Here is a 27,969-nt window from a genome sequence, read left to right on the forward strand (position 1 = left end):
CCTGAAAATATTCCTTCATCCACTGAAACTGGCCTTGTAACTCAGACCAAATTTTCAAATCTGAGAAAAAATGTACTATGAGAATTTATCACTGAAGGCTAATGAATTCTACCATGGGATGGGCAGAAAAGGCAATAAATACACAACCTGATAAAAAAAGTGAAGCACCCAGAAAACATGGTTGGACATCAGTGTAACTTTGTACATTACACACCATTGGCAGATACATAAATGATCAGACTGCATTATCTCTGACAGGCTGAATGTGCGCGAGAGTGCATTAGCGTCATTCATGTTGAGTTTTGTTAGCAGGTCTGGTAGGATATACGAGGGTTATTCCAAAAGTAAGGTCCGATTCGCCGTAACTATTGAAATTTGGCGCCAATGACAAAACACGCATGCGCGCCGACTCCCGGCAAGCCTTGCGCGTCAAACGCCGCCATTCGCTTTGTTACTGTTGCTGAGTGTAGTTCACAGTGTCACTTTACAATGTTTAAGACAATTGATCAGCCCGCCGATTGTGAAGTAAGGGCAGTGATACGGTTTTTGTCTGCAAGAAACAATTCAGCGGCGGAAATCCATCGGCAGATTACTGAAGTATACGGTCCTAACATAATGAGCGACAGTAAAGTGCGCAAGTGGGTGCGAGCTTTTAATGAAGGACGGGATAATGTGCACGATGAACCACGGTGTGGCCGACCATCAGTGATTTCAGACGATTTGGTCAATGCGGTTGACAAAAAAATTCGTGAAGATCGCCGATTCACTATTACAGACGTAGACGTGAGTAGAACAACTTTGTACAGAATTGTGTCTGAACATTTGAAGTTTCACAAATTGTGTGCCCGTTGGGTTCCCAGGCTGCTTACTGAGCCCCAACGAATGAAAAGAATGGCTTTTGCTCTTGATTTTTTGGAGCGATATCATAAGGAAGGTGACAGTCTTTTAGACAATGTTGTCACAGGGGATGAGACATGGGTTTCTCACATCACTCCAGAGTCTAAACGTCAGTCAATGCAATGGCGTCACACGTCATCGCCAGTCAAGGTCAAGGCAAAGCAGACAATCTCAACACGTAAGGTTATGGCGACTGTGTTCTGGGATAGACGTGGAGTATTGTTAGTCGACTTTATGGAGAGAGGAACAACGATTAATAAAGCCGCCTACTGCGCTACCCTGACTAAACTTCGACGTGCAATCCAGAATAAGCGACGTGGTCTTTTGTCGTCTGGAATCTTGTTGTTGCATGACAATGCCAGACCCCACACTGCAAATGAAACGCAAGCTCTGATCAAGAAATTTGGATGGGAACAGATGGACCATCCTCCTTACAGTCCGGACCTGGCGCCAAGTGATTTCCACCTGTTCCGTTACTTAAAGGAGTTTCTCGGCGGCAAGCGCTTCGATACAGATGATGAAGTGAAAGAAGCAGTTAAGGACTGGTTATCGTCACAGGCGGCCAATTTCTATAACATGGGCATTCAAAAGCTTGTTGAACGATGTGACAAATGTTTAAATAAGTATGGAAGTTATGTAGAAAAATAGATAAAGATGTAAGGAATGTAAATAAAACAATTGTTTTGAAAAAACATTTTAGTTTTGATTTTTTTTTTATAACCGGACCTTACTTTTGGAATAACCCTCGTATAAAGGGTGTGAACAGCATCAGACATTGATTGATCACTGTGAGTAACACACAGATGCCATGTACTTGTGTGATGAAGAGTAATCAGCACCCAGTTGAATTTGAAAGACCCTCAGGGAGAGTCTGCACTTGGCTGACTGTTCTCCTTGTGTAACATCCAGATTTGTGGGGCATTTAGAAGTGATAGTGGCCCGATGTTGCACTGCCTGCGAATGTGAGGGTAGGCATATTTGTCGCAAGGTTCCAGCCACCCGCATCCGACCACCACCAGGAAAGATTGCTGCATTGAGCACAAAGCACACAATAAGTCCTTCACATCAGCACATGCCATCTGAGAACAAGGAACTGACTCCCTGCAACTTTCTGTCATCCTACACCATTGGTCAGTGACTAGCAGGAATAGGGGATTACCGTTCTAACCATAGGCTGCCATTAATGCCAAAATAAAAATGGCTTCATTCCAAGTGTTGGCATCACTGGGAAGCAATGACTGCTGATGAATGATGTGGCACTGTATTTAACAATTAATCCTGGTTCTGCACTACTACAGATGAAAATCACCAGCAATAATGGTAGTGACATGGAAGAGTTCCAATTCTTCAAAAGTTATGGAAAGGCAAAGCATTGTTGCTCCTGGATTCAGTGTTTGGGGAGCCATTTGGTACAACTTCATCAACATCACTCATAGTGATTTAAGGATTTGTGATGGCACAACAGTACTTCATGAACATCCTACATCCCTTTTCATTACCTCTCATGCAACAGTATGATGATGCCATTCTTCAACAGGACAATGCTCACCCACACGTCACATGCCTATATGAACTACCTGCATGATGATCGGGTACTCCCATAGGAAGCAAGATCCAGATCTGTCCCTGATAGAACATGCATGGGATCAGTTCAAACAACTCCAGCCCACCTCTGGTATCTATGTTATCAAGGACCAGTTACAACAGTTGTTGGCCAGCTTCCCTCAGTAGAGGATACAATGGCTTTCCAAAACCCTTCCTCACCAAATCAATGCCTGCATACAGGCCATAATGGGTGCAATACAGTACAAATAAGTGAAGTGATACTGAAAAGGTCTTTGTAAATTTAACGTTTTTTTGTTCTCATTGAAATAATGTCACATACACTCTCAACTTGTGAAGTTTCATCTCCTCCTCTCCTGGGGGATTCACTTCTCTTTTGTCAAGTAATTTAAAAGTGTAAAGCTGTTCTCTAGTGCTGTTTATGAACTAAATAAATTTTCACAATGAAGCTTCAAAGGTGTATGAAGCAGAATGTTAAAAATAGATTTTTTATTAACTGTTTTGACTCATGAAAGTGAGATGTGATCTTTTAAGATGAAGAGCATTCAAAATTTTATAGTGGTTCATTAGCTAACACAGAGATGCATGTTGCAAATTAGAGAGAGAGAGAGAGAGAGAGAGAGAGAGAGAGAGAGAGAGAGAGAGAGAGAGGCGGGGGGAGGGGGGGGGGGGGGGTAGTGAGCAAATAAATGAAAAATGGATTATGGAATGGGAGCCATAAATATCAGAGTGATGAAAAAATGGTGGAAGTGAGTTGTGCATTACTCACAGAGATGGAGGATAGATTGGAAAAAGGAAGTTCTTTTCTGGACTCCAAGAAATAGGAGAAAACAAATTTATGGAAGATAGGTAGATGACATTAGAAGGCATGTAGGGCCAATGTTGATTTACATTGCTTAAGACTGTAGTTCAGGAAATATCTGGCGGCAGTTATTACCCAGAAGTGGATACCAAATGGCTGATGATGGTTACATCACAGTTTACTGAAATTTTGAGAACGAGATTATTTGTAAGAAGTTACTTTAGAGTTTTTATTAAATAATAAGGCTCAAGGACTTGGTTGAGGCCTTGTCAGATTTTATACACTATTGGACTTAGCTACCTTTAACGAAACACTGTCGCCAGGAGTTGGAAGAAAGTATGTCACACCTGTCACCTGTCTACAAGAAGTGTAGCAGAAGTGGTCCATAAAATTATCGTTCGATATCCTGGATACGCATCTGTTGCAGAGTCATTGAAAATATTCCATGAGCAAACATAATGAGGTACCACAAAGAGAATGACCTCTTGCATGCCAAATGGCATGGATATCTACAACATTGGTCATCCAAGACCAACTTGCACTTTTTCCCCATGATATACTGAACACCAGCTGAGAAGGAGAGGCAGCAGGTATATATGACAAGAATGTGGGAGGGGGAGGCAGTAGATGAATGGAGAAGGGATGTGACATGGACACCAGCACAAGTGAGTTCATGCAATGCCTGATGGCAGTGATGTGAAGGAGTGGATTTGAGAGGGGGAGACAGAACACAGGAAGGGGAGACTGTGGGTAAGAGGTTGTACACGCAGGATGAGAGTGGTCAGGCTCCTGGGATGGGGAAAGGGATAGATGTGGGGCATGAAGCTAGCAGAGATGGAGGCCAGAAGTATTCAATAGAAATAGGCACAGGTTCAGACACACCACAAGAAAGTTTATTTCAACCCTTTTTGTCCATGTTTTATTAAAATAACCTGGCAGACAATATTAATAGTACTTTTTGCAGATGATGAAGTTGTCTAAAATGAAGTACTACCTGAAAAAAATGTTGAGCAAATATTCAGTCAAATCTTGACAAGACTTCAGAGTGCTGCAAAGACCAACAGTAAAATTTTGCATCTGACAAAATGCAGAAATGAAGTGTTTGTAATTGGAATCAGTCTACTTCTGGAAATATCTGTATTTATTAATTTTTTGGAATATGAAAGGGAATGATCACGGAGTTTCACTCTTAAGTAAAGCAGGTGGGAGACCGTGGTTCACTGATAAGATATGAAAATGCAAGCAATCTACAAAATAACATGCTACTCACCCTAGAATATTGCTCAAGTTTTTAGCAGCCATACCAAATAGGAGTAAAATACAATATTTAACACATACGTAAAAAGGCACCACAAATGGTCACAGATTTGTTAGACTCTCTAGAGAACATCAGAGGTGCCGAAACACCTGAATTGATAGGTGCTTGAAGATGAATGGTACTTGGAATCTATGAGTAGACTTTAGCCCCAGATGCATCACTCTCATAGGGATCACTGTATTTGAAGAAACCCTAAATCTTCTTCCTTGTAATGTGTTAGTATATGTTTCATTTATAGCAGGCTGGGATTTCCTTCACCATATTATTTTTATCGATCATTAACTTATTTTTAAATCATGAAGGACGATGGCAGGACATAGTTCAAGTCATACGAGAAGAGTGGTCTTACAATTTGAGCACATTTTTTCATTGTACAGATATGAGAAAAAGACATTGCTGCTAAATTTATTGGTGAACCTAACTCTGGCATTTACTTAAAGTAAGTAAAAAAACTAAGGCAACTGACTCTATCCAAACATGATGAAAGGAGAAAATTGTTCAACACATCAATATTTTCAGTGTATCTCACTGCACTGCACAATTCTTGATGGAGATATAAATTCAAGAAAATCTTGTTTTTCCTGGAGCTCTGCCACCTCTATGCAGTAGTCAGATGAGAGCGCGGAGACGGGACGGACGCACCGGAAAACGGGGAGGCGGGACGGACGCACCGGAAAACGGGGAGGCGGGACGGACGCACCGGAAAACGGGGAGGCGGGACGGACGCACCGGAAAACGGGGAGGCGGGACGGACGCACCGGAAAACGGGGAGGCGGGACGGACGCACCGGAAAACGGGGAGGCGGGACGGACGCACCGGAAAACAGGGAGGCGGGACGGACGCACCAGAAAGCTACAACCATCTTTGTTGTTAGTTTCGTAAAAAATTTTAACTATTTTGTATAAAAAATTAAAAACTTTTTTATGTGATCAGCACATGTTCTCTGATATACGATCTCTCATTCCATTTTGATGAAACTATTTGGTAAAACGAACTAATTCTTTCAAATCTTTTACTTCAATATAATGGTTTGATAATGCACTACTTTTCCTTTCGCTATTGCACATAATTAATGTGGTACTTTGAAATTAAGTAAAACACGGCATGTATTTTGCAAAGTCTGCAGCAAAAACATTGTCATAGACCAATTTAAATATGGTGGTTCTTAGATCATGAATTGCTACATATTAAATGTAGCCAATATGTTTAAATTGTTTTTAATTCCTTAAAGAGAGTGATATCTCATTCTAGTTTAGTATATTTGTAACATGTTTGGAGGTTGTCTGTGACAAGGCTGATAGATTATATGGAAAGCTGTTGCCACGTGCTGAGCCTTGTTGCATGCCATATCACTCCTGTGGGAAATGAAATATTGCACGGATAGCATCATTGCAATGTGTTGTGTTGTATAATTTATCACCCTGATGAGAAGAGCACCTTAAAAATTCAAAATATTCTTAGCCTGATCATTATGCAGAAATATTTTCAGTTTCTTAAAGAAGATCCATATCTTCCATTTCTGAAGTGTGTGTAGAGGTTGATCCAATTTGGTCAGTGAACTTCCAGTATCACAAACAGTTTCTCTTATCTTATTATCTTGCCTTGATGTAAGAGCAAAATCTATTTGTTTAATCTTATCTACTATTACACATACCAGAGAATGGGAGAATGGTTCAGTCTTGTTCTAACACACACTCTCACCTTCATTTTCAGCGACTTCAGATTCTGAAGATCTTTCACCTGTTATAAAAACAGACAGATGTGTTGAACCAACTGCTGTACATGGCTCAGGTATGTAAGTTCAAGATTCTGTTAGATATTTAATGTTCACCATCAGCTCTACTGAGAATCTCCAAGTTTTCTTCCTCCGTACAACTGCAATGGCATGATATTTCTTCACAAAAACAAGTCTTAACCCAACACAAAGATGGAAACCTCAACAGAAGACCACAGAAGACCACAACAGCCAACAGAGACAGGAATTCCCAACTGAGCAGACCAAGCGTGTAACAGCTGCTAGAAAAACTGAGTAAAAAATACAACTCTACATGTTAACAAAGCTAGGGCAACTGGGGACACGAGCGTTGCCACAATTTAACACACAAAAGCAGTCCAAGGGTTAGTGGAGACCTCAGTCAGAAGACAGATTCTGTTAGACAACTACAAATAATGATGAAGACTGTGAAAGCAGAAGACAGTGAGACAATAACTTCGCTTTAATTTCAAATGAGTAGGAGATTTTGTCCTATTTGGGAATGATCCAGTTCAACCTACGTTAGTAATAAGTATGATAAAGAAACATCTGTTTTGGTAAGAGGAAAAACAGGGGTTTTTACATAATCAGTTCTAAAGAAAAATTGAAGTGGATTTTTTATTACTGCACTAGTGGTAAACATATGTAGATGATAGGCTAGCATTCACCATCCTGTGGAACAACGAAATGAAAATACTACAAGCATTCAAAAAATGTAGTAAACCTTTAGCAACACTGAAAATAGAAACCAGAATCTTCACTTTTTAACAAAAATAACTGGTCTTAGAAGAGGTGTTTAATACAAAACTAGGACAGTCATACAAAAGATAAGTTTTTCTGTCAATTCATTCTTTCCTGCAAATATGTTGCTCTGAGCCAGCTATTGCTTTTACTTTCACAGTTGTTCTGATTTTGTGTAGTCACCTTCTCACCTTCGCCCACATCTTTATCTCTTAAATTGTTTTCATTTACAAGTCTTATGTCTTTATTAGGTATTTCTCTGGATTTTTCATTGGACTTATTGTTTTTTAATAAAGAACTTTTATTTATAAGAGGACATTTAGTGGTAAAGCGTGAGACAAGTTGGTTCAAAAGTCATACATAGTACATACTTGTCACTCCATGGTCCATTCCACTCTGCTTCATTTCCCCATGGATTACGGAGACGTATGAGAGGAATTTTTCCTGTCATACGTGGAGTAGCTATGTCAAGATATTTAATTTTTGTTATGCTGTATGCATGGCCTTTCACCAGTCCTTCTGCAGTCTGTGCTTCTGTAATATTTGGATCTGGCTAAAACATAATATTCAATATTTGGTGACAGTTTTTTTAATAATACAAAAATAATAGTTAAGAGAACACATTGATATTTTTAACTATCAGATAAAAAAATATAAATTAAAGTTCTTGCTACTGAAAATCACACACATGCAATAAGGGCATTTCAACATTAACTGCAAAATTTATTGTAAATTTTACATGACCATATAATTCGTTTACACAGATATGACAAGCTGTCTCTAGAATACTATGTCTCTGTCACAACATTACTCCATACTGTACAGAGCTGTTGGCAATGTAAATTAGTTCGACTTTATCATTCAACATGTTAGCTGCAATAGCTGTTACTACAATATTCTTCAAATGATTGAATACATATTAGATTCTAGGATTAATCTTTTGTGCCACAGTTAATATATGCTGTTGTGAAACTGGAAGTTGTCGTCATCTCGCACAACATGCAGACTGGTCCAGAGAGCTCACGTCATTTCTTATCCTGGTAACAGCCCAATTGAATTTCAATATTTTGATGACAGTTTCCCCAATCAGTAAATCAATCATGCATTTCAACTGCAGTAAATCTTAACTGAGAAATATAATGTAGGAAAGGAAGCACCTACCACTACAAATTATGGGAAGAGCTGTACAAAAATTGTAAACAACACACATTTATCTCACTGGTTTATCTTAAATATGGTGGTTTATTAAGCAGCAAGGTTGTTTTATATGCCTAAGGACGTGCCAATACATATGCACTGTCTCCTCATCAGATTTTTTGGTAATTAACTCTATGGACTCTCAAGTGGCACCCATTTAAAGGGGGAGGAAAGCACATAAAAACTGGCAAAAATATCAGTGTTGTGAAATTTGAAATGGCTATATTGTTTTACTAATTCCCACAAGTTATGAGTAAAGTGTTCTTGTTAGTCTACATAAGTACTGAGAACATTCTTCAGGTACTAGCTCAGATCATACATTCAGCCAGTCTCCAGTGCTGTCAACAATGGGTTCTAGTAATATACCTTTACCAATTTTAGGAGGTACATATAATCTTGGTGGCACCAATTTTCATGTATATAATTTCATGGGAGAAACTACAGGCAGGCCAAAGGCTCAAGAAGTATTAGCATTTCTTCATGTAACTCATTTTCACTGTTCAGGGTCCTTGAAAAGGAGGATTAATAGAGGAGATCCAAATAGTAGGAGAAACTGTCAAGGGTTTGTTTAGTAAGCATGAGATCATTACGGAAACATTCATCCGACTCAAGCAGCAAATGCTACAGGAGGGGCAAGATTTGTCACAAAGGTTTACCATTAACATTCCAAGGACTGTGCAATTTAGTACTTCCTCCCTCAGAAATCACACAAAATGGCTATGATGGTAAATCACAGGACTGCTATCATTCGTTCTGTGCTCATTTGAAAATTTAATGGGAAAGTGGCAAAATGACACTGATACCCAAAGTATACTCCACAATGTGAAATAAGGATTCTTGTGCAGAACAAATGCACACAGCATGTTATCTTGGATGTAGAGTCATCATCAGATAAAGTAACTTCAGGTGTACCCCACGGAAGTGTGTCGGGACCCTTGCTGTTCATATAGTATATTAACAATCTTGCAGACAATATTAACAGATGAGGCAGTTATCTATAATGAAGTACTATCAGAAAGAAGCTGAATAAATATGCAGTCAGATTTTGGTCAGATTTCAACATGGTGCAGAGATTGCCAACTTAATCTACATGTTCAGAAATGTAAAAGTTTGCATTCCAAAAGTGAGAAAACGTAGTATCCTATGGCTGTAATATCAATAAGTCACCATTGGAATCAGTCACCTTTGGAATCGGCCTGGGCATACAAATTCCTGGGCATAACACTTTGTAGAGATACGAAATGAAATATGAGCAAAGCAGGTGGTAGACTTTGATTTATTGGTAGAATACTGGGGAAGTGCAATCAGTCTACAAAGGAGAGTGCTTTCCAATCATTCATGCAACTTGTTCCAGAATATTGCTCAAGTGCTTGGGACATGTACCAGGTAAGACAAACAGGGAGTATTGAACATATACAGAGAGGTGCAGTATTGTCACAGGTTTGTTTGATCAGTGGGATTGTGTCACAGAAATACTGAAAGAACTGAACTGGAAGATTCTTTAAGATAGATGTAAACTATCCCAAGAACGTCTATTGAAGTATTAAGAACCAGCTTTAAATGATGACTCTAGGTATATACTACAAACCACCTGCGTATCACTCACATAGGGATCATGAGGATAAGGTTAGCATAACTGCAGCACTATGCATAGATGCACTCAAACAGTCGTTCTTCCCATGTTCCACACGTGAATGGAACAGGAAGAAACCCTAGTAACTTGTACAGCGGAATGTATTCTCTACCATGCATCTCACAATGATTTGCAGAGTGTAGATGTAGATCTAGATAACTTCTGCAGACATGCCAGTTGAAACAGCTGCTCTGTGTATCTTGAATCGAGTGAAGATAGGTTGTACTGTGGCTAATACTTAATGTAACTAGAGATATTACTTTACTAGTGCCTGGTTAACAGCAACGGGTACATTCTCCATTAATCAGTCAGCATTCAGTAATTGCTAAAGATGTTCTTTACAGCAGTTTCTCAGACTCATGTGGTGAAGAGTTTTAGGTAAAGAAGAAAGATTAAGCTGTAGTATGCCATTGAAGATGAGATCATTGAAGTTAGAATGCAGGTTCAGGGTGTGCAAGGATCTGAGAGGAATTTGGTTATGTTCTTTTTGAGGTAACCATCATGACATTCAGCTTAAGCTACTTAATGGAACTAAGGAAAACTTAGATCTATTTGACCTTACAGTTGTTTGAATCCAAGTCATTCTGAACGTGATTTCAGTGTGTCACCAACTGTGTCACCTCACTCATCAGAGACAGAAGTCCATCCTTAAATACAATGGGAAGTTCTCCATGACTTGGTGGACCATATACAGGGTGCCATAAATGTTTTTATAAACTTTAATTGCTGATTCCTTGCACATAGGCAAGGAAAAAAGTATGTGTTCAAAAATCCTTACTATTTCTGTTATTAGTGAAAGACCAGAAAGTTGTAAGAAATGTTTAAAATACCCTCTGCTTGCCTCTTCTAGAATTTTCAAACCCATTACAACACATGTGGACACTGTCAAATGTGTTTTGCATGCTTTCATGATACACTGCTAAATGTGCCTGCATTAGAAATTTCTGACACATACACCAGTTGTTTCCTGTGGTTCAGCAGATAATTCAAAGGATTGATGATGGGAGTTGTACAGGCCATAGAACTCCATCCTCCTGTACCTATACATCCATCATTGTAAAGATCATTCACTACATCTCAAACAATGTTACTTTTATGTGCCTGAATTCCATCTTACATGAACACTGCTTGCTTCTTTGTGTATGTAAAGGCCCATCCTATAGCAAGTTCAGGAATGTTTTTCTTGAAAATTACATGTAAGACATTGATGAACAGCAAATAGTGCTACAGAAGTCTCTTACAATTGCAGGGCACATTTTAACAACAAATTTCTGCTAGTGTCAAGGATGCAATGGAAGCATCAAGAGATTGACTTGTAATAACAATATCACTTGATTATATAACAAAATAAATTGTAATTGGTAGCTAGAAACTACACTAGTAGTTGATCAATTTTAAGAATTCAAGGTTAAGAAAAGAGCAAAAAGGGGCAAGGTGTGTGTATTGCAGTATCTTATTGTAGCTCACGTTAAACATTTTGAGAGCATTTAATCACAAATAGGTCAATAGGTTTTCATACTAGAATGAACTGATGTCTTACTTTTGTTACCTAAGGAGGATGGAGTGAAAGGAAATTGTGGGAGGAAGGATTGGGGTTGGTAAAGTGGGTGGAGTCTTTTAAACCTTGTATTTAGTACTTCCATGAGTATGTTAAATGAATATTTAGACTTCATAAGCAATGCAAAAAAAAAAAAAAAAAAAAATACAAACCTCAATTGAGCATGCCATTAAAGAGCTGCGTTCATAAGCTTTCAGCATGATTTTGTACAAATTTGGTGGAGCTTCTTTCAGCTCAAACATTTCTGTAACACCACCTGTAAAATCTTCCATTGCCTCACATGTTGTTCCACCTTTAAGTGCCTCATAAGAACCATGCAACCTACAAGAAAGAAAATTGCCACATGAAAGTTTTGAACATGACAGATTTAACTACCTGTAAGTAAAAGGAACAGTTAGCCCATTAAATCTGCTGATAAAAGGTGAACTGAGGTCTCACAAGCACAGACTCTGAATAAAAATTCTAGTTTATGATTGCTCCCATGCCCCAATATCAGAAGTTAACATTTAGCTGCAAGACCTATTTTGTCATTCTAGTAATGAAGGCCTTTTTAGAAAATTATGCAGATAACATTGCCCACCTATGTGGACCTAGTAAGACCAAATATAAGGATCACAAACTAACATACAGCTAATGTTTAGATCTGAATGACAGGACAGTGAATGATCACTGTATACCATTTCCTGTCCCACTAAAACTGTTTAATTTTTGTCATTTACAGTTGCTTAGTATCTACTGCTAGTCTCCAAACTCTACCTTGGGTCTGAACCCAGTTCCTATAAGCCAGTTGCTATAAAAGACCACAGTAGCATAACTGAGATAATATCCTATTCAAGCTGTGTTGCAGAAGGATCTATGAAAATACAAAGATTGTGCAATGTTGCAGCTGCTCGAAGTAAAGTCTGTTTCTGCATGTGTGCAAATAAATTTTTTCAAAAAGATGCAGTGATATTTTGGCACCAGGCTGTATAACGAGGCAGCTACAGTAGACGTAACTTATCTTTTAGTGCCTCAAAAACATGACAAAATAGTTATCAAAAACTTCAGATTTTAGTGAGAACTGTTTTGCCAGTGGCTATCTTGTGCGAGACTATCAAAGTTTTGATAGTGTTGACCACTAGCACTGTTACGTAAGGCCAATCACTATGTCATCAGGAACCCATGAAAAATTCCTCACCGATGAGGAACCTGACTAAATATATCTTATTTCCAGATGAAGCTTTGGGTCAGTTGGAAGTCCAATGGGACCTTTCTCACTATGAACTGGAGGGTCTGTATTCAGCAATAAGAATTCATAAAATGATAAAATTTTATTTTACTAATTTGCTCTACTCTGATTTTTGAACCGTTGTCTGACCAGCGTAATAAACATTAGTTGAGACACAAAAGCTAATGTCAGTCTTTTACTATCTCCTTTCACAAAAAAAAAAAAGCCTCATCTAGTACTAGCACCAACAGTCAGTCTTTCCTTCCCCTCTGGTACAGTACGTGTCTCCTGACCCAGGGTTCAGGGTGCCTTTCCCAAAACATTTCTCATTTCCAAAAGCGCACTTGTCCTTTTCCATCATCCCTCTTCCTATCCCTTCAAACCGTTTGCCAGAAGAAAGAGCCGCTGGCTTCAAAATCTCATGTGTTTCCACATCTTTTGTGCCGCCAGTTGATAAGTAAATTTTTTTTTATCAGTCCTTGTTATGTTTAGATGGGCAGTTATATGTCACCTAGGTACTGAGTCACTTCCCCATAAGAACATTGTTAATCTGCTGAGGTGGAAATTGCAGTAACACATCCCAAGACTGACTGAGTGGAGGTGAGCGACGACTTGATTTGACTGCAGGTCATTTTGAGGTGATTACTCTCACTAACCTAGGCACTGGTGGACAATCCAGTGTTTTTGTCCCAGTTATACTATACACAAGCAGGAAGAATATGAAAATGCACCTCTACATTGCTATAGAAGATTACGTAGATGATAGATTTGAATGCCCATACATCCACATTGTTTAAAATTTTAAAGCCTTATGCTGAACAACCAAAAAGTCATTCTTATGACAACTGGAAAGCAGAAAACAGTACTGGATGAGCTGCTTTATTCTAATCTAAATTCAACTGGACTTCTGTCATACTTCCAGTATATTTTCATTCTTTTGCTTAGTGGCCTACATCAACTGGTGTGACAGTAACGTATGATTTTTAAGGAATCTTAGTGAACAACATAAAGCAAACAATCCCTGTTATGAGTATTGCAGCCTAAATACCTAATAGTGGACAACAAGTGACATTGGAACAGAACAAGTAAAGAAAACTGTTGTGCCAATGTGTGAAACATAAAATGTCATTTGATGAAGTAGAATTATGACAAATGTGTTCTTCAAAGCAAAGATTTTAAAATAAACAGAATGTTATGTCTGCGATCTATTGTTTCCAGTACTTTGACCCTTAATTACCATGGAATGTGTCTCAGATTACTATAATTTTCTCTGTGTGTTCCATACATCCCTGAAAAGTGAAATGAACTCTTCTGCATTACCTTCCTGTTGGGTGGAAAGCTGCACATGCCAGAATTCTTGCACTGTTGCTGTGCTTTGTTTCTTAGTTTTGGGCCTCGAGAGGTCTCACAAACGTACCACAGCATTTGTGTGCCGGGATTTTGTTTAATGTCAGCGTTTCTCCATGGCGGAAAAAGCTGTATGTTCTATGCAACATGTTTTATGCGAGACAGATGTGGATGTTCAATAATGACTCAGTGAAATCTAAGACGAAGACTGACTATATCGGTAATGACCCTGATTTCAAGATTTCAGTGATTGAGACCCTGAGCCGTGAAGCTTCCCCAACCCAACCTGCCTTTCCCTTCAAAATTGCTTACATTAAAATATGGCAATTATTAGTTGTAATCAGAATGATATAACATTTTGTCTATTGAACACTTACAATGACAGCTGGATTGCGAAGTTTTGCAGCAGTGAGCAGTGACACTTTACCTACAAGTTGCAATGTTGAGCTGAGCTTTGGCTCTCTACTTGTTACTGGTAAATGTCAATACACTTCATGTCAACTGTCTTGTGTTTATGACTGCTGCCAACTCTAGTGATCTAAATGCTGTAGGACTATAGTTGTGTGGCACACTCTTGTGTGTGACAAGTGAAAAATAAATAGCATAACGAGTGTGATTCAACATGAACAACTCCATGATATGCTTTCACACAACCTTGTTACTCCCCTGTGTAATTTATATCACAACTGCTGATTATCTGCAGGCAGGTATGCCATGAGTGACACCAGTGTATAGTAGACAGATAAGGCTCTCACCCTTACATCCCTCCTCTACATGGGGACAAAATTCTCCTTTCTACTTTTGCCACACCCCATATTCCATTGATGTCGAAGCTTAACTTAGCACCAAAACTTAAATCAATTTCTATCAATATCTATGGAGTATCGCATCAGATCACAAAAACTTGAAATTAAAGAAACATTACTTAAACAAGACAATGCTTACCAAATTCAAGTCTTACAATACTTTAGACATTAGAGTGCCTCGGAGTTTAATTTGTAGTGATTTAACAACAGCACATCCATAGGCATCAGCAAGTGAATGCAATAGTGGGTGCTTGCGAACAGCTCAGAGAAGGCCTTTGCAAGGATCAATTAAATCATTTTTTCAGAGTACAGTAGTAAAACTGGAATCACCCAAAGAAGACATTAATGAAGGTGGTGAAGATATGTCAGAAATACAGGAAGTCAGCTCTAGTTTCACTTCATGTTCTCAGTCTGCGCATTCAGTACAGAAGATAGGTAAGATTGTGTTAGTGTTTCCCTACTTTCAACTCCAACTGCAAAAAATGACACTGCTTCATTTATTGACAGAAGCAACTTAAATTGGTACTGACAGGCTTGAAATATTAGGCAATATATGAATAACTATGCTGAGAAAGAACCATTTGAAATTGACTCTTGCATAACATGCAGTTTACAGGCACCAAATGCTCAAGATTTATAGAGCAATTTATATGATAGGCAACTAACATTAGAGATGGACCAACTCACTAAACTTTGGGAACCAATTCACTGGTGAGCATTCATTTTTGGGAGAAAGGTTTTTACTTGTTCACTGTTATCTAATTGTGGGCTATGCAGATATCAGATAAATTGCATGAAAAAGTATCAAATATGCCCAAATATTACTTCTGCCTGATAAATTTGTTATGCAGATAGGTCATTTACTTCAATTTCCTTAGATGGATGTGTTCTCTAAGAACGCATCATATTAGTCAGGTGATGTAATGGTCAATAAGAAACACATCAGGCAGAGAGAGCCAGGGAAAGCTGAAAAAAAAGTACAAATTATGGAATCTGTTTATGACCCAGTGCGGACAAACACAATCATCATTAACTTCTGAGGGAGACTCACAGTTGTAGCAAGTACAACTCTCTGTTTTTAACTTGTTTGCAGAAAATTATACACGTGTGTTGGTGTTACTTGCATGAAATAACTGGAAGTAAACTGCAATCTGTCACCCCAGTACTGATAGTTTCCTTTTACAATTTGTGGGTGTGTAAATTAACTACTGTACGCATCAAAGTGTCAGATAGTGCAGGAAGTGAAGATTTATTTGTAAAAATTAATGACTTCCAACACAACACCAGCTGAGAAACTGCATACTACACTTAGAAGGTTAGTATTAGCAGTGGCAGCAACTATATAAATATTCTGGAGGTCATTGAAACTTAGCTAATGAAAAGAAGCAAGACATCTTTTTCCAAGCTGAAAGAAACAGTGCAAACCAACTATTCTCAGACACTTCATCGTTGGGAGGGAGATACATATTACAGGTGGTAAATACCAGAAATACCTTCACACAAACAGCCACAGCCTACAAAATTGTGTGGAGTGGAACATGTTTCCTGTAGACAGAGTCCAGAAACTACAGGCAGCCACCACTCAACACTTCCTCACAGCCAATGTGATTCTTAAAATAGTCCCAATTGCCACAGAAGGTAGGGGTCCACATTGCTGGGAAACAAGTTCCCTGAAGGTTGAAGCAAGAAGCAACAAAAGTGCACAAAAGATGTCACACCTGAGCCAAATTGTGGAAAAAAACCACTACAGTTCCATGCTATCAGTATTTTGTCAGGACATGAAGGGACGAAGTAGGCAAGTCATATCTCAGAGCTGCCTGTTGCCAGTGGTGGTGAATATACATCATCAAAAATGCTCCATCAGATACAGAGGCAGAATATGGGTGGGTCCAGCAGCATAGGGGCCAACATAATCTCTCTCCTTTTTGGAGGGTTACTTCTTGTCCTTGTTCTTAGATCATTTCAACTTCTGTGAGGGCTTGTCAGTTCCAGATTCTCAGACAGAAGAGTAATATACAGTCATATGATCCAGTCGTATGTCCTGCAACCTGTGGCTCTTTCAGTGACTGGCTGGTATCTGGTACCCCATCTGCAGAGTCCTGGAAAGGGAGTGTCCTGAGGGATCCACGCATGGTAAAGGATGCCAGAGGAGGGCTTTGCTTCTCTGGCTGGGGGTTTGGAACTTTCATCCATGGGGGTTAGGGAACTGATGCTCTGGAAGGACTGAAGAGGGTCACAGGGAATCTGTAGAAGGTCCCCCCCCCCCCCCCCCCCCCCCCTTTCCCAAACAACCAGGGGAGCATGTGCAGTCATGCAGCCCCAAAGGCCAGATGTAGAAGACACACAGGATGGCAGTACAGTCACTGAACAATTTCTTTTCACATTTGGAAGTGGTGCAGTCTAATAAATGGAGGGGGGGGGGGGGGGGGGGCGGCATGATACTCCCCACAGCTGATATAGAGATGGAGGGAGGGGCCCCAAGGAGCTTTTGTGTGCAACTGGTGGCCACAATCTCTAAAATGGTGCAGGCATTGGGTGGAGTAATATACAGGGTGTTACAAAAAGGTACGGCCAAACTTTCAGGAAACATTCCTCACACACAAATAAAGAAAAGACATTATGTGGACATGTGTCCAGAAACACTTAATTTCCATGTTAGAGCTCATTTTAGTTTGTTCTTCCACCTACGCTCAATGGAGCACATTATCATGATTTCATACGGGATACTCTACCTGTGCTGCTAGAACATGTGCCTTTACAAGTACGACACAACATGTGGTTCATGCACGATGGAGCTCCTGCACATTTCAGTCGAAGTGTTCGTACGCTTCTCAACAACAGATTCGGTGACCGATGGATTGGTAGAGGCGGACCAATTCCATGGCCTCCACGCTCTCCTAACCTCAACCCTCTTGACTTTCATTTATGGGGGCATTTGAAAGCTCTTGTCTACGCAACCCCGGTACCAAATGTAGAGACTCTTCGTGCTCGTATTGTGGACGGCTGTGATACACTACGCCATTCTCCAGGGCTGCATCAGCACATCAGGGATTCCATGTGACGGAGGGTGGATGCATGTATCCTCGCTAAAGGAGCACATTTTGAACATTTCCTGTACAAAGTGTTTGAAGTCATGCTGGTACGTTCTGTTGCTGTGTGTTTCCATTCCATGATTAATGTGATTTGAAGAGCAGTAATAAAATGAGCTCTAACATGGAAAGTAAGCGTTTCCGGACACATGTCCGCATAACATATTTTCTTTCTTTGTATGTGAGGAATGTTTCCTGAAATTTTGACCGTACCTTTTTGTAACACCCTGTATAGCTTGACATCACCTTGACCTCCTCATGAAATGAGTCCTTCAAAGGCCAAGACGAAGGCTCCAATATCCACTACCCACTCTGCTGTTTTAGTCTCTGCTGGACAAAATTGACAAAATGCACACTTCGACTCTCCAAATTAGCATGCAACTCATCACCAGTCTGTAAAACAAGAGCTCAGTGCAAAATGATACCCTGTAACAGATTCATCGCAGGCAAGCAGTGCCCATGGCTGAGTGAGGGAGGCTATTTTAAGCCACTTTTTGTTTTTGGAATTGCTGCAACTTCCTCAAACTTGTCCTCAAGATGTTCAACTAAGAACAAAGGCTTTGTAGTCAGAAGGGAATCCCCATCCATCCTAGAACAGAGCAAGTACTGGGAGGATTATTTCTCACTTGGTCTCTTTATGTTCCTCCCATGCAAAAGCCATGAAATTTAACATCTGAGGGTCATAACTCTCTGCATTGTAACACGTCTCAACTTCAGAAAAGATTGCTGGGGCTATGCAAGTACCAGCAGAAGAAAGTTCCATTTGCTTCATGTGCAATTTGCTTCATGTGCAAATCTTCCACCACGGTACCACCCATTCTCTTCCCAAAGATGCCACCCAGCCACAGCAACAATCAGCTGTCTAGTAAATCATTCATCAGGAGCCCCTGTGCCCAGTCACAGCGGGCACATACTCCTTGGCTTGCATGGGGAGTTTCCAGCTCGAGCTTGAACAGTGCGATCCCTGAATGGTCAGGGGGCTATCACACAGGTACTGGACAACATTCCCACCTCCACAACCAAATGGCTACAGTGCTGGGTTTTAGGCATAGTATCATTGCAAGAAAGAAGGGACAAAAGCACAAAGGTGGAATATGTGTCATACTGGACGACCTTCCCTGCATGATCCACACTTATGTAAAATTTAGAAAAGTAGCAGCAGGTCAAACAACAAGAGAACAATATAGTTAACAACTGAAAGTTGTAGAAAGATGGCAGGTAAGAAAACAAGTGCCCAAAACACATACTGGATCCAAGCACAATCCATATCAAGAAGACCATCCAGTGGGTAGAGAGGAAAAAAGAATAGTAGGAGGATGGACTTGCAACATGGAAAGAGAAGTAGCACTGCAATGGCTGGAGCCCATGGTGCCCTAGCACATACTCACAAAAGAGATGTGAGCCCTCTCGGGGGAGGGGGGGGGGGGGGGGGGGGGGGGAGAGATAGAGTGATGGGGGGGGGGGGGGGGGGGGGGGAAGCATAAGAGTTGGGTGAGAACATCATCATAAGAATACTAAACATACAAGAAGAGCCTCAAATAAAAAGAACTGTTTGAAAAACTTGCCCTTGCTCCCCTCACTTGATGAGGGAAACAAAATATCTACGTCAAAAGTGTGGTGGTCTGATTTGTTTCTAGCACTGTAGGAAGGTTCGGATGAAATACATGAGGATGAAAGTGATAATGTATTATTTGTGGCCAAATAACGATACAAATTACTTTTTATTTCATCTTTAAAATGAAAATGTGGCAAAGTTTCTCCCTTTATGTAATTATGGACTGCAATAGTTACCCTAGGGTGGAAAGACAATTATAAATTGTAAGCTGATTTCACATACAATTTCTCTTAAATGAAATTGTGTATTTCCATATAGTTATACTGTGAATCTGCATTATCATCTCCCTGATCTGTTATTTTAGTAATAAATAAAATCAAAATATGCTGTAAATATTGTGTTTTATTTATCCAAATGCGTTAAATTCTGCATTGTTTAAAAAAAATTAAATTTGTGAGGTCTTTTGCAAGAAGGTTAATAAGTAACAGAAATCATGAAAATACATATTCATTAAAACAATGGTTTTATATGTAACAAAAAGGTGGTATGAAAACCCCTCCATAGCAATTATGTTCCTATCAACATCCACAGTACTTAAGGATTTGAAATGGAGGAGGAGGAAGAGGTTAAGTGTTTAACGTTCCATCGACATCAAGGTCATTAGAGATGGAGCATGAGCTCGGATCAGAGAAGGAAAATAGCTGTGCCCTTTTCAAGGAACCATCCCAGCATATGCATTAAACAATTTACAGAAATCACAGAAAACCTAAATCATGGTGGCCAAATGTGGGACTGTCGTCCTCCCAAATGCGAGTCCAGTGAGTTTGAAATGTATAAATATATGATCGTTGGGATACTATGACAGTAAGTGTAGACCTCAGGAGTCAGGCTCCCACATTTACATACTTACGTAAAATTTGTAACATTCTTATTTCATGATTTTGTAAAACATATTGTTTGCAAACATATTTTGTAAATTTTGGTACTAACAAAGTAAGTAATCTTTTTATTCCAACATGAAAAGGAAAAATTACTATGTAATATTCTGTTATCAGTTTGTGAATGCCAACATTATTTTGACAGTAATCGTCAAATATTCTGTCTGTAATAATGGATGATGAAACCTATAATTATTGAAACAATACATAAGCAGTGGCATATCAGCCATGGGGAGGGGGGCTCCATTTTATAACAGTTGTGTTTGAAACCTGTGCCAGTGTAAGCAATATTCTGTATATGTAATTGTAAAAGCTAAACTTAATGTAAACCTTATTATGTAAAGTATCTCTTGGCATTGCCAATCATTAACTTTGCTGTGAAGAGCTCAGGAAGTGGCAGCAAATTTGGTGCAGCAGATACACTTGGAGTCATTTACAGCCACTGCAGCGTACGAGTGCCGCAAAAAATGAATAGGAGTATTTTCTAGTAATTGTTAACACCCAGAAAAACAGTGCATTAACTTGAGACAAATCGAGATTGCACATCCTTGGTCCAGTTTATTTCAGGTTAAAAATACTGTGTGACCATATGCCTATAAACCATATAAAATATTATATTTTCAATTTCAAAAGAGCTAGCAGCATATATATAAAGGGGGGGGGGGGGGGGGCAGTGTAGCTGTGGGGCCAAAACAGTGCCAGGCCTCACCGAGTAACATTGATACCTCTCCTCAGTGCAGCACTCCGTGAAGAATGGGCTGCCATTCCCCAAGAAACCTTCCAGCACCTGACAATGTACACCTGCAATAGTCAAAGCTGTCATCAAGGCTATGGGTGGGCCAACACAATACTGAATTCCAACATTACCGATGGAGGGTGCCACGAACTTTTAAGAGATTTTTTGCCAGATGTCCAGATACTTTTGATCAAAATGTATGTACTGTAGGATAAATAACCTCTGCTGAAACCCCTCTGCTGAAACCCCTCTGCTGAAACCCCTCTGCTGAAACCCCTCTGCTGAAACCCCTCTGCTGAAACCCCTCTGCTGAAACCCCTCTGCTGAAACCCCTCTGCTGAAACCCCTCTGCTGAAACCCCTCTGCTGAAACCCCTCTGCTGAAACCCCTCTGCTGAAACCCCTCTGCTGAAACTCCTCTGCTGAAACCCCTCTGCTGAAACCCCTCTGCTGAAACCCCTCTGCTGAAACCCCTCTGCTGAAACCAGCGGAAAATTTGTCAGTTACAGAACTAATAACCTCCTATCCAAGTTTTTCACATTGTTTACAGTCAACTCCTCCTCAGCCAACATAAGGAAGGCCAATTTTGTCAGTCTAGAAAGAATTTTAGTGATGCACAATTGTCAGCTATTACAGACGATAATACAATCACTTCGTTATATCTTCATTCAGACAGCAAACTAAATCAAGAAACCAGAAGCAAAGCAGTCTTCAGTTTCTAGTAAATGGAAATTACAATCATTTATAGATTGAGTGGAAGATGCTCACTAACAGTGAAAATTAAATTGTAATTGTATAATGATCATATATGTTCAGATCAAGAATGAATTTCATAAATTGTGATGGTCTGCAAGTACAGACTTTAACTCATGAATATTGTCACGAATGTGTGTCAAGTATACAAGAATGAAAGTATTAAACACATCACAGGGATTAAAAGCTTAAAAAACTAAGGAATCCTTTTTCATAAGTAAATACATGTAGTTTCTTCTGACTCTCTCTATCTTCTTAAGTTTACATATGTGAGCTGCACGAGTTATTTGTGTGTGAAATGCAGCTGCTACCAAATATTTGTAACAATGATCTTGATATGTTCTTCATCCAGAACCAGCTCAGCACTGTATGTATATATGGAACATGTTTACAATAAACAAACAAAATAAAACTTAAATGAATTACTGTGTAACAAAATACCAACCTACAAGTTCTCACTGAAATGCTTTCAGAAGGCAGGCTGCCTGAAGTTTATTAGAATTTTAAATTTTATGGTTGAACTAAATGAAAAGTAGAGCAATGTTTGAGAATGGACATATTCCATTTTATTCACTTACTTTGCATACGCTTTTTCAAGCAAAGCACTCCAGAATTCATTACGTTCTGAGGAATGCAAAAACACAAGCTGCCCATAACAAGTAGGAAGTCTGTCGTCTATAACAACATCTACCCAACGCCCATATTGCCAAAATCTGAAAAAAGTTTAAAAGGTATCTCATTTTTATTTCTCAACATCCCTGAGGAAATTAGTCATTGCCACAAATACTCTTACTGCTTAATGCTAAAACATTTATTCAGATGAATGAAAAATTGTTTTTGCTAGATTACACAGGGCACTTTAAAGAGAATACCATTTACTTAGAGGAACTGCTTATCTTTATAGGAGATAGAGGCCGATTATTGCACTGCTCATCACAAGTCCAAAATGGTTACATTCAGAAGACAACAATAAAACTTAAGTTATAGGCAATGTTAGTGGGTTATTTAACTCTGTTTAAAATAACTTAATGGTTGACATTTCAATGAGTGGTAGAGGTCACACAATCTTAGTTCTTTCGAGTCACATGTGCTGATTGTTTTTCCACCCCCGCCACTTTTTGTAACATGCTAAGCCATGTAAGGCATGGCTCACTGTTTATCAGTTGATTTGTTGACAATGTTATTTTATTCCAGCTATAATGTTGTTTGTTCTGTTAAACTCAATAATGATGACACATTTCACCAATTGTTGGTTTCAAGACAAGGTTATGTGGTATGGGGATGATGTGTAGCAAGCAAGTAACTGTTCACTGTAGTTTGGCTTTGACAAAGTAGTTAAGATTTGAGATCAAACAAGAGAGCAGCTGCTACTGAAATGTTCGTGGAGGCATTAAATTTCAATAACAAATTTGAGGCATAATGAATGCTCCTGATGTATAAAATCAATGAAATAAGTTATGTGGAATGAGATTTCCAGAGAAACATTATCACATGCCCAATGAAATCACAGCAACACTGTAAGGAAACTATTGATCTATCACCTATTTGCAAATTTATGCATACAAATCAATATCTGTAATTGGTTACAGAAGAACAAAAATTGAATCTAATGAGTTAGTAGTTAATAAGTAATAAAGGTACAGTTAAGACGAAACTTATTTCACAAATTATTCTGATTTTATGCTAATAATTTCAAGAAAAGCATTTATAATGTAATTCTATTATGATGATGATGAGCATTTCAGGAGAATGGGAATGTACTACAGAGCTTGACAATTTATTTACAATTTGCAAACATGTTTAAATGAAACTATGGTTACTAAGTGGGCAGATACACAAAAACTTGGAAAACCTAGTAAATGGGACGAAAATTTTTGCTTAATGAAAAAGTAAACAAAATGAATGTAAAAAAAAAAGGTAACAAAAATAAAATTGCCCTGAACTAAACATCGAAATTAAGCGCAGGAGGAGAGAGAAAATTTAAGAATTTTGCTAACTAAAAAGAAAAATTACGAAAGTAAAGGATTACAAGGGGCAGTCTGTATGAGCCAAACAAGCTTTCAACAGAAATACTTGACAGTATCAAACAAAGCCATGACACTGAAGAAAGAAACCAAAAGTCAATATTTTAAACTAAAATGTGGAGAGTGATATAATAGAGCACTTAGATATGGGAGTATTTTAACTTTAGTGTTGCAGAAGGATGAAAAGAATGAAATGGACATATAGCATGAAGTAGTGTTGGGATCACCACTTGAGAAAAAAAGACGTTTGGTAAATGCTTGCCGAGGGAAGTGGCAGTCTGGTTGAACACATGCTTAATTGTCTTGGAATGATTACTTTGTGAGAATGGAAGGAGCTGTACATAGAAGTATATTCAGATATGATACAAATTGGCTGACTTATGTACAGTGAGACCGGTATAGCAAAAATCTACCTCCTGCTGGCCATCCAATATATGTTAATCATATGAGAAATTTATCATGACAATTTTTCTGATATGAGTGACAAATTTGTCCAGACTGGATGACATATAACCAGTCTGATGAATTTATAACTATCTTACCGAAAATGGAAGATACCAGCATATTTATCTCCAAAATCTTGGTCTTGAGGAACAATCTGAGCAAACAAATTATGGTTAAGTGTAAGGTTGGCAACAGCAGCTAACAACCAGCAGTCACCTACAAATAATATTGAACAAATTAGAGTAGAAAACAAGTAATTGATTATTATAAATCATTGTTAACTCATTCATTCATGTTCAATAGATTCCCTCAAGAAAGCAAATCTTCAGAGATGTGGAACGAGTCAGTGTATATGTATAGTAACAAAAGACAACAAAATCATAAAAAATTTTGAAGTATGTGCTGATGCAAGCACAAAGTAACTTAGGAAATCTGAGATAAAGCTATTACTTTGAAAAACGCAGCTGCTTCCTCAGCTGCATTATGTAACTCGTTTATCTTTAATTGGCACCTTAATATTTACTTGATAAGGTTTGTATTTTTTGAAAGATAACAATCATCTTTATTTCCAAAATAAATAACACAGTACTACTTTTCATTGAGTTTTGAAATGAACAGTTACATGTCACGTAGTCAAAAGGAATTTTCGGTTACTGAATCTAGATTTTTAGACAGTCTGCAAAAGTGATGGCTAATGAGAACTTTTTTTAAGTTTGTCTTCCCAGTTTCTTTCTTTATGTTAGATGTAAGCTCCCTGACTATCTTTGCAGGAGATAGTCTAATTCCATTCTGAATGCTACAAATGGAGACAAAGTTTACATGAAAATTATTTTTATGACCTGGCGACTTCACGAACTACAGTTTCACTAATACTGATTTTTTATTGGTAACAACAAAAACCATTAAGGAGTAAAGGCTTTCTGAAGTGAGTATAATAATTCCAAGATGCTTTAAGATATCTCTGCAAGATGTACGATTATCTCCTTCACACAATATTCTTACTGTTTGCTTCTACTTGATAAATACTTCATTTACTTCAGGTGCACTTCCCTGGAACACAATTCCTGAAGATAACATGGAGCAAAAACAGGCATTATCAGCTGACACACTTTTCTTTAAATCACATAGTGACATGCTTCTAGGAGCAGAAGAAAGTGATTAGCCATAGGAAACCTATCACCAAGGCAGCCCTGCAGAAACAAATTCAAAGAATTACGAATACTGATAGTGCCTGCTCTGTACATATATGAAGCTATTATGTTCATAAAAATAAACTGCACAGATTTTTATGAACAAAAGTATGTACAGTTACAGAATGCTTTACAGAGAAAACCACCACACGTATACAAAAAGACTTAACTGACAAAGGACCTAAAATATTTTATAACACACTTCCAAGCAGTGTAAAAAAATTAAAAACACTGTCAAACAAAAATTAAGGTGCAATTTGGTGTCAGCCTGTTGTTTCAGTGTAAACAAGTTTTTACGCAATTATACAAATTATTTAGTAGGAGATTCTTCTATAAATTCTGAGTAAATAATGTGAAGACATTGTGCTGGCCACAGTATATATGTTTAATTGTACATATTTTTCTTAACACCATCTGATGATACTCTGTAAATGTGTGTATAAGCTTATTTATAATGGTGTAAACTATTAATCCTTTTTACACATGCCTGAGTAATTTGAATCTGCTTTTATGTAAATACCAAATACTTTGTAACACATCCAAATGTAACCTGACATACCCAGTATCACTACCAAAGTGATCAAAAGATGATAAATTAATTAATTAAAGGCATGCTGAACTTAACTTCTTTATTTGGGTTGTTTGGGGAAGGAGACCAGACAGTGAGGTCATCGGTCTCATCGGATTGGGGAAGGATGGGGAAGGAAGTCAGCCGTGCCCTTTCAGAGGAACCATCCCGGCATTTGCCTAGAGTGATTTAGGGAAATCACGGAAAACCTAAATCAGGATGGCCGGATGCGGGATTGAACCGTCGTCCTCCAGAATGAGAGTCCAGTGTCTAACCACTGCGCCACCTCGCTCGGTCTTAACTTCTTTATTAACTTATCAGTGTATTTGCTCAATTTTAACTTTTTACCTAGTAGATCACCATGGCATTTTGCAACCAGTGCTTCTTTCAATGGCGTACTACTAATGTCAACTTCGAGTGCTAACTTTTTTGCTCATTTTAAATTGCCTAATATAAATTTGTGAGGTGTGTCTGGTCAGGTTAAGTTTAGATCCTATATTAGTAAGGTTGTGCCTTCAGCTAACAATGCTCTTTCTGAGCAGATCTTCTAAGTCATCTGACAGTCATTCATGCAGGTTTCGAGTGAGAACAGAGCCAATAGTAATCCTTATGGAACTTTGTATATTATCTTCAGCATTATGATGGTAGTTTCTTTCCTTTAACGCAGTCTGTCAATGTGATTCTCTTTTTTCTCTTTGTTGTTGTTGTTGTTGTTGTTGTGGTTGTGGTTGTGGTCCAGTGACTGGTTTGATGCAGCTCTCCATGCTACTCTATTCTGTGCAAGCTTCTTCATCTCCCAGTACCTACTGCAACCTACATCCTTCTGAATATGCTTAGTGTATTCATCTCGGTCTCCCTCTACGATTTTTACCCTCCACACTGCCCTCCAATGCTAAATTTGTGATCCCTTGATGCCTCAGAATATGCCCTACCAATATCCCTTCTTCTAGTCAAGTTGTGCCATAAATTTCTCTTCTCTCCAATTCTATTCAATACTTCCCCATTAGTTATGTGATCTACCCATCTAATCTTCAGCATTCTTCTGTAGCACCACATTTCGAAAGCTTCTATTCTCTTCTTGTCTAAACTATTTATCGTCCATATTTCACTTCCATACATGGCTACACTTCATACAAATACTTTCAGAAACGACTTCCTGACAATTCTATACTTGATGTTAACAAATTTCTCTTCTTCAGAAACGCTTTCCTTGCTATTGCCAGTCTACATTTCATAACCTCTCTACTTTGACCATCATCAGTTATTTTGCTCCCCAACTAGCAAAACTCATTTACTACTTTAAGCATCTCATTTCCTAATCTAATTCCCGCAGCATCACCCGATTTAATTCTACTACGTTCCATTATCCTTGATTTGCTTTTGTTGATGTTCATCTTATACCCTCCTTTCAAGACACTTTCCATTCCGTTCAGTGCTCTTCCAGGTCCTTTGCTGTCTGACAAAATTACAATGTCATCGGCGAACCACAAAGTATTTATTTCTTCTCCATGGATTTCTCTTATGTATAAGAAATTCCACCCATGAAAGAGGAATGTCATTCATGCCGTAACATCTTTGTTCATCCTATAGTACTCTGTGCCGAGGCTTAGACAAGGTAATGTAATGTGTCAAAAGGATAATCTTTCTTGTTTATCTCTGTCAGGACTTCATCTACAGAGTCTTTTACAGCTTTCTCACTGAATAGTCTTCTACAAAAGCCAGGCAATGACATTTAACAAACTGTTCTTATGTAATTGATTCATAATTCTACCATGTTAGGTTTATAATATAAAGAGCAATTATCTTCAGTATTATAAATGAGTGGAAGAACACCCTGTATCAGTCTCTTGG

At 38.6% G+C, this 27,969-nt stretch overlaps 1 protein-coding gene across 4 annotated transcripts in view; it reads right to left on the reverse strand.

Moving 5' to 3' along the window:
• The window catches only part of LOC126479405 (calpain-A), a 611,071-nt gene that overhangs the window by 79,977 nt on the left and 503,125 nt on the right, over positions 1-27,969 (reverse strand). For all 4 annotated transcript variants that reach the window (XM_050103784.1, XM_050103782.1, XM_050103785.1 and 1 more), the window contains 4 exons: positions 24,459-24,576; positions 22,471-22,605; positions 11,615-11,783; positions 7,446-7,627 (listed from right to left, as the gene is read on the reverse strand). In XM_050103784.1, coding sequence (XP_049959741.1) covers positions 7,446-7,627; positions 11,615-11,783; positions 22,471-22,605; positions 24,459-24,576 — 604 coding nt within the window. The remainder of the gene's footprint in view (positions 1-7,445; positions 7,628-11,614; positions 11,784-22,470; positions 22,606-24,458; positions 24,577-27,969) is intronic.

The sequence above is a fragment of the Schistocerca serialis genome, chromosome 1, assembly GCF_023864345.2.
Source record: "Schistocerca serialis cubense isolate TAMUIC-IGC-003099 chromosome 1, iqSchSeri2.2, whole genome shotgun sequence".
Lineage (NCBI taxonomy): Eukaryota > Metazoa > Arthropoda > Insecta > Orthoptera > Acrididae > Schistocerca > Schistocerca serialis.